This window comes from Apis dorsata, unplaced genomic scaffold (assembly GCF_000469605.1).
Source record: "Apis dorsata unplaced genomic scaffold, Apis dorsata 1.3 scaffold_37, whole genome shotgun sequence".
Taxonomy (NCBI): domain Eukaryota; kingdom Metazoa; phylum Arthropoda; class Insecta; order Hymenoptera; family Apidae; genus Apis; species Apis dorsata.
In genome coordinates, this window is record NW_006263339.1 from 1,239,451 (window position 1) to 1,249,000 (window position 9,550).

General features: G+C 42.3%; 1 protein-coding gene across 1 annotated transcript in view; it reads right to left on the minus strand.

Moving 5' to 3' along the window:
- The window catches only part of LOC102673498 (neurogenic locus Notch protein), a 132,466-nt gene that overhangs the window by 1,952 nt on the left and 120,964 nt on the right, over nt 1–9,550 (minus strand). Inside the window, exons 5-10 of the mRNA XM_031512583.1 lie at nt 6,140–6,683; nt 5,149–5,679; nt 4,834–5,066; nt 2,911–4,756; nt 1,040–2,817; nt 315–945 (exon numbers count right to left, since the gene is read on the minus strand). Coding sequence (XP_031368443.1) covers nt 315–945; nt 1,040–2,817; nt 2,911–4,756; nt 4,834–5,066; nt 5,149–5,679; nt 6,140–6,683 — 5,563 coding nt within the window. The remainder of the gene's footprint in view (nt 1–314; nt 946–1,039; nt 2,818–2,910; nt 4,757–4,833; nt 5,067–5,148; nt 5,680–6,139; nt 6,684–9,550) is intronic.

The window sequence follows — 9,550 nt, forward strand, 5'->3', positions numbered from 1 at the left end:
CTTGCATCAAATGCTGTGGCGTCACATCCGGTCCGGAATGATGGGAGGGCGGCGTCAAATACTGATAGTATTGCTGCGTCTGTTGTTGCGCTTGCTGCTGTTGCGCCTGCTGTTGTTGTTGCGTGCTTTGCTGCTGCTGTTGCTGCTGCTGTTGCTGCTGCTGCTGCTGCTGGATTTGTTGTTGCGTTTGTTGCATTTGCTGCTGTTGCTGCTGCTGCTGCTGTTGTTGTTGCTGCTGCTGTTGCTGCTGGCTCGACGAGTAGGGGAGCTTCTCAAAATCGAATCCCACCGGTGGCATGCCGCCGTGCTTTTGATGCGTCGCCTGTCTCATGGCGGCGATGTGGGTGGGTGAAGTGGGCAACGACGGCCTACTTTTCGCCGGAGACGGCGAGCCCATATAGCTCGCCTGTGGCGACAGGGTCATGTTCGATTGCACCGAGTGTGGCGGTGATTGATTGCTATAGGGCGGCGACAACGTGTTCACCATTCCTTGGGCTTGTCGTTGATGAGATGCTAATAATTGGTCGTGAAAATTAGGCAAACCATAATTTGTTGTGAACGTGTCCAGGCCTAATTGTTGAAGGCCTTGCATGGATTGGCCCTTTATGCAATCCTCATACGGTGGCGGTTGTTTCGCCGTTGCCGTGTGGCCCACCAACGGAATCGCGTTGCTGTACAAGCTTGCGCTGTCGTAGGGGCTTGGCAAGTTTCCCTCTGCGCCCTCCGCTCCCTGAGGAATCTCCTGGTTTGGGGGCTGGGCTCCGCGCTTCGCCGGTGGCTTTTTTACAGAAGGTTTTCGCCTCACCACCACTACTCCGCCCTCTGACTCGGGACTGTTTGGATTCCCCGTCGATCCCGCTTTTGGCCGCTTCTTCGACTTTGCTTGTTTCGGAGCGGAACCGATCACTGTGGGATGTGTGATGAGTTGTGGATGATTTGGAGATCCTACGACAGAGAAATAAAATTTTAATATCACCCAATTTTTTCTATATACCACAGAGGTTCACAGAGTAAAATAAAAAAATAAAAACACACTTACCCATAAGAGGACCATTTGGTATCACATTCACCATCTGTGGTGATCTGGGCACGTGCTCGTCCAACAATCTCACGATGTCATGATGCAATCTCTCACTGGCAACGTCTCTCGGTAATCGATCCATGTGATCGGTGATCTCCCTATTGGCGAACGTATCGAGCAACGCTTTACACGCTTCGAAACTTCCTTCTCTGGCGGCGAGGAACAATGGTGTTTCGTCCTTGTCATCCTGGGCATCTCTATTTGCGCCATGAACCAAAAGTATGTTCACGGCATCGACATTGTTAACAGCGGCGGCCCAGTGAAGGGCCGTTTTACCGCTGTTGTCGGCTGCGTTGATATCAGCGTCCGCATTAATTAGATCTTCCACCATTCCCTCGGTAGCCAGGCGAGCAGCCAAAATCAGTGGAGTCGTTCCATCGTGCATGCGCGCGTTCAGATTCGTAGCTCTGTTCCTTAAGAGTATTTGGAAGACTCCCATCGCGTCAGCAGCGACGGCAGAGTGAAGAGGAGTTCGACCAGTATTGTCTTGAGAGTTGGCATCTGCTCCAGCGTCCAGCAGCCTCTTAGCTGCGTCAGCTCTGGCATACCTTGCAGCCAGATGAAGCGAAGTCTCGCCACTCTTATCCGTGGTGGCGTTCAAGTCTGCTCCCTGGGCAACTAGATCAGCGATCACAGCGGCTGTGCCGTCACTTTCGTCTTCCTCTTCTCCGGTGTCCAATCCTCCACCTCGTACAGCTGCTACCATCAATGGCGTCATCCCACAGGGTCCTCTGGCGTCCACGTCTTGGCCATGCTCGAGACTAGGCGGTGTTAAAACTCCAGCATCCGGCCTACGAATCTCTGCGGCATCTAAATGTTGTTGAGTCCACATTCGAGGCTCCGTTTCCTCGTAATCGGTAATGGCGGTGTGATCGCTAGCGTATCCGGGCTCTATAGCTCTCATTCTTTTCGAAGGTGGTAAATCTGATTCATCGTCTGACCACTGTTGAGCTCTTCCATTTCCAACATCGAGATCCATGCAGTTCACCGAAGGTTGCTTGTTCAAGTTCCTCATTTCTTGGCCATCCGGACCTCGTCTTCTCGATCTTCGGCGCTGCCCACTTCCGCTGCTCGTGCGCAAGAATCCTTCTGGGAACCAGGTGACACCCACTGCTCGTTTTCTTTGCGCTGTGACCAGAACACCGACCAACATCCCTCCAAGTACCACGATAACGACACCGATGAAGACGTATTTGTAGTTCGTTGGAGTGTCCGGATACTCTGGACCCTGAGGCCCAACCACACCACGAACTTGCTCGATGGGGAAGTTTCGAGACAAAGAATGTTTGGATGCGGTAGCTGCTAAATATTCCGCTGCCTCGTTTGCTGATGGGAAACATACTGCTCCTTGAGTGACGGTACATTTTCTATTGTCGATCTCCAAATAGGCTATCACACCGCTTTGAGTGTAGATCGTGGTCGGCCGACCAAAAATGCTAGTCTGTAATCCTGGATCTCGTTCCCTTCTCCATGGATATATCATATCGTTGCCAAGTTCATCTTGCTTTACTCTTAACGTCGTTCTTAATTCGTGACCAATGTCTCTTAGGAAAGCGACCACGTTGGAACGGAATGTTAACATGTCCATCCTTACTACCACTGAAATCACACCTTCTGCCAACGATGGTGGTTTCGTATCACAATCGAGACCATCCCAATTACATTCTTCATTGTCGCAACCGTAATTGCAGAATCCGTCGGCGTAATGTTTGCGACAATAGGCGTCATAAATAGGGCTGTAAAAATAAAGATCGTTATTATTAAAGAATTGAATTAGTTGATGTTATTTATGATGTTATTTATATTTCATCTATATCGCAATTACTTACTTGCATGGTGCCAATTTTTCTTCACAATCTCTTCCATCGAATAGACACTGAGGATTATTGCAAACCTCGTCGCAGATATCGTTCATGAAAACGTCCCAACAATTAATCGGAGCAGTGCAATTACGCCATGGATTGATGCCCAATGAACAATCGTTTCCATCAAAATTGCAAGCATATCTGTTACATTCTTCATCACAATGATGATTACCAGATTTTTCTTCGCATCTATTCTCAATGCACTTCTTTCTTTCTAACTCTAAATCAAGATCGTACGCATTCATAGTTTTTTGGATATTGGAGTTGGAACTACCAAAAATACCTCCTCTGTAAGTAGGGTCATAAATTTCGCAGTTTTTACCGGTCCATTTTGGTGGGCAATCACAAGCATAATCGCCAAGAAGATTTTTGCAAACTGCATTGGATTGTTGGCATGGATTACTAGCACATTCATCTCTGGCATCTATTTCACAATGCGTTCCTGTTGTTCCAAGAGGGCAGTAACATCTATATCCAACTTCTGTTTCAGCCACTCTGCAAGTACCGCCATTCAAGCAAGGTTCTCTATCGCAATAAGAACCAGCGAATTCGCAGTTGTTTCCATAATAATCGTTAGGACAAAGGCAAGTGTGTCCAGCTTGTTTTGCAGTACAAACACCTCCATTCTGGCACGGTGAGCTGTCACAGAAATTTACTTTTACCTCGCAGTGTCGTCCCATGTAGCCAGGTTTGCAATTGCAATGATAATTGTTGATCAATTGCACGCAATCTTGAGTTCCTGGCGAGGCACAAGGATTGGACAAACACTCGTTGATGTCGCCTTCGCATTTAGGTCCTACGAATCCTGGAGGACATTTGCATTCGAATCCGCCAACCTTATCGGTACACGTTCCATTATTATGACAAGCGCCGACAGTACAATCATCTACGTTGAGCTCGCATATGAAACCCAAGGTTCCAGGAGGACAAGAGCAGCTAAAGTTGCTGATAAGATCGTGACACGTACCGCCATTCTGGCAAGGATTAGGTTTGCAATCATCCACGTTAAGCTCGCAATTCTGTCCTTGGAAACCTTTGGTACACTGGCATTGATAAGATCCAATAAGATCCTTGCAAGTAGCTCCATTTTGACAAGGAGCAGAATCGCACTCGTTTACTTCTTCTTGACAATAAGAGCCTGTGTATCCTTCTAGACAATGACAACGGTGGCTGTTACCTATGTCCTCGCAAGTGCCATTGTTACAAAGATTCTTCTCGGGTACTCCCTTCCTTATGGCCGCATCTTTACAAGAAACCATTTCGACATCGCAGACTTTACCGGTCCAACCAGGAGAACAATTACATTGATACTTGTTTTTCTTCTGAATACAAGTAGCTCCATTTTCGCAAGGATTATCCGCACACCAGTCGACGTATTGATCGCATCTAGCTCCAGTATAACCGTAAGGACAGTGACAAGTATAATATTGAACATGATCATGACAAGTAGCACCATTGAGGCAGGGCAAACTGTCGCATTCATTGATACGATACTGACAATTTGAACCGGTGTAGCCAGGTTTGCAAACGCAAGTATAATTGTTGATACCGTCTATGCATTTACCACCATTCATGCAACTACTGTCGGTACAATCCTCGTCATTGGTTTGACAATTTATACCGGAAAATCCGAGTTGACATTGGCAGGTATACGAGTTTACGTATTCTTTACAGATAGCACCATTTTGACACGGTTGTGATAAACATTCGTCCACGTCGATTTCGCAATGTTTCCCGCTGAAACCGTCCACACAGAGGCAAGTGTAGTCGCCAATACCGTCCAAGCAAGTGCCACCATTTTGACATGGAACTGTGAATTGTAAAATCACACGTGTTAATTACACTTGTATATGATGAAATGAAATAATTTTGATGTATGGTACTTACAAGAAGCGCAATCGTCGGTGTTAATGATACAATCCCGACCTTCGTATCCTTTTGCGCAAAGGCATTGATAGGAGCCATTGGTGTTTCTGCAAGTAGCACCGTTTCTGCACGGAGACGTCATTACACACTCGTCGACGTCCTCATCGCAGAGTCTGCCAGTGTAACCGACCGTACAAGTGCAGGCGAAATCGAGAAAGTTCGAGGATGGTGAACACTTGGCGCCATGAAGACATCTGTAAGAGAAAAGAACATTTATTATTATTAACATTTCTTCAAAAATTTTATCGAACGCTAAAAACACATCGAAATTCATACTTGTTAGGCGAACAAGGATCTAGCTTATCCTCGCAATTCCTTCCCGTATGAGGAAGTTCGCAGACACATTTGTAATCATTGACCAGGTCGATGCAGGAACCGCCATTCTGGCAAGGATTGTTCGCGCAATCGTCGATGTTTGTCTCGCAATTGGTACCAGCGTACCCAGCGAGACACTTGCAGCTGTATCCATTCAAATGATCGTTGCAAGTGCCGCCATGTTGACAAGGATTCGAGCCGCACTCGTCGATATCTGCCTCGCATCTCTTCCCACCGTAACCGGGCAAACAGTGGCAGATAAATTGGTTCACGCCATCCTCGCAGGTGCCACCGTTCACGCAAGGATTGCTCGCACACTCGTCCACGTCGCTCAAGCATCTAGCATCGTAATAACCACGAGGACATTCGCACCGGAATCCATTTATCAAATCTATGCAACGGCCGCCATTAGCGCAAGGATTGCTGGCGCATTCGTTGATGTCCGTTTCGCAGTGTTGCCCGGTAAAACCTGGCTCGCACTCGCACGAATATCTGGAAGAAGATACGTAACTCGTAAGAGGATAATAAGCGATCGCAAGGATAAAGACAAAGCTAGATTTTGCTGCGTTGGGTATTCATGCGTGAGCAGTTTGTTAGGGCTGTTGTGAACTCCTATAGGAGTTAAATTCAACGTTATTTTCATTCGCTCAGGATACATTAAAATTCTAATCTCACGAAGTGAGAAAGCTTTTAAGCAATACCATGCATCGACCATTTACAATTCCGTATTTAGATCTCGTTAAAATGGAAAGCCTCGAAAACAAACCCCTTAACCCTTATGTCAATAACCGGTTAGAAAATGAAATTTTTCTAAAATTTCTTAATTAATCCAACTCTTCCTTACTTTTCAACTTCTCAAATTTGGAATTTTATTACCAAAATGAGAGATCAAACGATGTCGTGAGAATCGTGGGCATTGACATAAGGATCAATCGACTAACCGCAAACTCACCTATTGATACCATCGATGCACCTTGCTCCATTTCTACATGGATTGCTATAACATTCGTTCACGTTCACCTCGCAGTTCGTCCCAGACGTTCCAGGTCTACAAATACATTGGTACCCGTTAATACGGTCTTCGCACCTTCCTCCAAACTGGCAAGGGTTGCTCTCGCACTCGTCGATCTGCGTCTGGCACAGCTTCCCGGTGAATCCTGGAAAGCAATTGCAGCTGAAGCTGTTCTCTCCATCGATGCAGGTGCCACTGTGGCAGGGATTCGATTGGCAGTCGTTGATGTTCGTCTCGCAGGAGGCTCCGGTGAATCCTGGTGGACAGTCGCACGTGTACTTGGCTATCGAGTCCTGGCAGATACCGCCGTTCTTGCATGGCGAGGAGGCGCAGTCGTCTATATTGATCTGACAGTGAGAACCAGCGAAACCGTTCGCACAGGTGCATTTGAAGGAGTTGATCAAATCGGTGCAAACGCCTCCATTTAGACACGGTCTTTCCGCGCACTCATCAATGTCGATCTCGCACTGGGTGCCTGTGAAACCTGGAAAAAGAAATGAGAGTATTAATGTAAGTTGATAAAATTTATGAAAAATATAACTATTTCAATAATTTAATATCGTTATAATATTGTAATAAAATGAATAATACAAGAATATAATTCTCTATTTCACACGTGATCATGATTCGTCTATGAAAAGACTAAATATGGCAGTATAATAGATTAGGAGAATAGAATAGGAGTGGGGGAGAAACAAAAAGAATAGTAAAACATATAGCAGGTAGGTGGTGCCACGTTATATTTATTACCATCGAAATGTGAGAAGTGAGCATGGGTTTCGTAATATTTTTGGTTACGAAAATTTTAAATATTATAGTTGAAGTTATAAGATCTATGTGGATTCATTTGAGAATTATCAAAAATTATTCTCTAAACTTTGAACTTTTAATCGAGTTTCAATGGACAAAGGATGAAAGAATAATTCTCGACGAAAAATTTGTTTTTTCGTCAAAATTACACAACTTCTATGGATATCTTCCACGAAATTCAATCATCGGCTTTAATTGCGATAATTGATGTCATTATTTCAAAGATCATCGTTCTTTATACAAAAAAGGTGAGAAGAAAAAAAGTGTAAGGAATCAATCGATCAAAAGATGCAATTATCAAGTAGCCATCTGTTTCATCTGGATCACTCAACCCGCGTCTAATTGAGGTTAATTACGAATGGTTATTCGACTGACGACTTTATCCATCGAGAATGTTTGCAATTTTCGTTTAACGTGAAAAAAAATGGTTCCTTTCCAACATCATCATGCTGAAGGTTATCATCGAATGCGGTTGGTATATACCGTTACGATCCAACGAGAATTCCTCTGTGTACGATTCTGTTAATCTTGGATAATTGCATGTACAACCTCACAAAACCCTTTGGAAATTATTCTCGAATGAGGTACGAAATATCTTTAAGAGGAAACTGTTATAGAAGCTGACCTGTCGAACTATGTGTTCAGATGCTACATCATGTGCTTGTTAATCATCGTAAATTAATGTGTCGTAGAATATGAGTGAAAAGAAATTGGAAAATTGCACGGTGAGTGGTGTTCAATGGCGTTGTCGATACGCTCTCGAAAATTGAGGTTAAGAGACTTTTTAAGATTCTTTTTTTTAAAATATTTTTAATTCGAATATTTTAAATACTTTCTTAAAAAATTATTGCAGAAATAGTTGATGTAGAATGCAACATTGGATACGTGAGGCTGATTCTACAAAAGAAGAAAATAATAAAAATTGAGAATATTTCAAATGTATATATGTTTATCTTGCAAATTCAAATACGAAATACCATCATCAACGTAAAACGAAAAATCGACAGGTAAAAACTATCGATGAATCTCGAAAATAGATGAAATTAATTTGTCAAACTTATTACGCGAGATTTCTCATTCTCCTGCATACGTTTGCGGAATATTCATTATGTTTGTTGCGCCAGGTGGTCTTAATGACGATAAGCTACCCCATTTCGGTCCAACACCGCAAAGATAATAAAAGCTCTTCCGTATATACAAAGTAAGTACGGTAGCCAGGACGAATCGCATCACGTCGACGACTTTGTAATTTTCGAGGAAGATAGAAAAGGAAAGCTGCATAGATGCATTTTGCACGAAAGGTATTCTCGCTGCAGGTGGTTTAATTAAATACGAATGAATAATAATTCGAATGAATAATGTATCGATCGAATTTGAATAATATATATCAGAATACAGAGATGGCAATTTTTAAATTTATCTTTCAAAATTAAAAATAAGATACGTATATTTAGAAATTGAATCGGTTGTAATTTTCGATAATAAGTTTCCAGATAATAAGATTCTTATATCAGATAATAGTATTAATAAAATTATGAAAGTGATAGAAATATTTTCAAATATATTTTTTTATAATTACATTAAACAATTTATATCTAAAAAAAGAATAAGATAAAAATTCTACAAACAGGGAAAGTAGTTCGCCAGAATCGAATCTAAAAGGCCGATCTATAACTTCCGGTGGATTTAGATACGATCGAAACGGTATCCGTTTAATTGGTGGAGAGCTAATTTAGAAGAATACGCGAGGGAATTCAGTAATGAATCTGAACCACGACTATCGATAGATTCCTTGCCCGTGTATGGCCGACTTCTCAATGGGAGAAAGTTATCAAGAAGGCTTGCTTGGCCTTCCGCGTTATAAAGGTTCGATGGAATAGCGAATATTACGTTGGACAAATATCAAAATCGCTCTAGAGAAATTTATTTATCTTTCCTTGTAAGAAGAAGAAAGTAAATTGGAATTCTAAATACTTCTTTCGGTCTATATAAAAAGAAACTTTTGTATAAAGTTTATATAATTATTTTATCTTTAAAAGATAATTTTGAAGCTAAAGATTATTTTAACAGAATAGAACATCGAATGCATCGTTAGTTGCCCTCGGAAGTATCGACGATCATTCTTGACCGGATGACGCATGGATTTTTACCGTATTTACATTCACTTGATATTTCTCTGTCTCTTTTCTCATTCAGACAATGATGCGGCTAATTCAGCTGTGAATGCACGTACGCCGCGACGGATCCTCCTCGTTTCCTCTCGAATCCTTAAAGGCTCTGTGCGATACGAGTTTACTATGATAGTCATGAATCATTGAGCACCGTGCACTGATTTTTCTTACCGGGGAAATTCTCGTATTTAAAAATAAAATTTAATAGTTATTATTTTCAAAATATATAAAAATAAAAATAATAGAATATCAAAGTGTAATTCTAACATAGAGGGAATATTAAAATTATTGAAAAGAATAATTATTAAAAAAATTATTACTCAAAGATTAAGTATTTCGTTCAACGAAATTTTTTTTTTTTTTTTTTTTG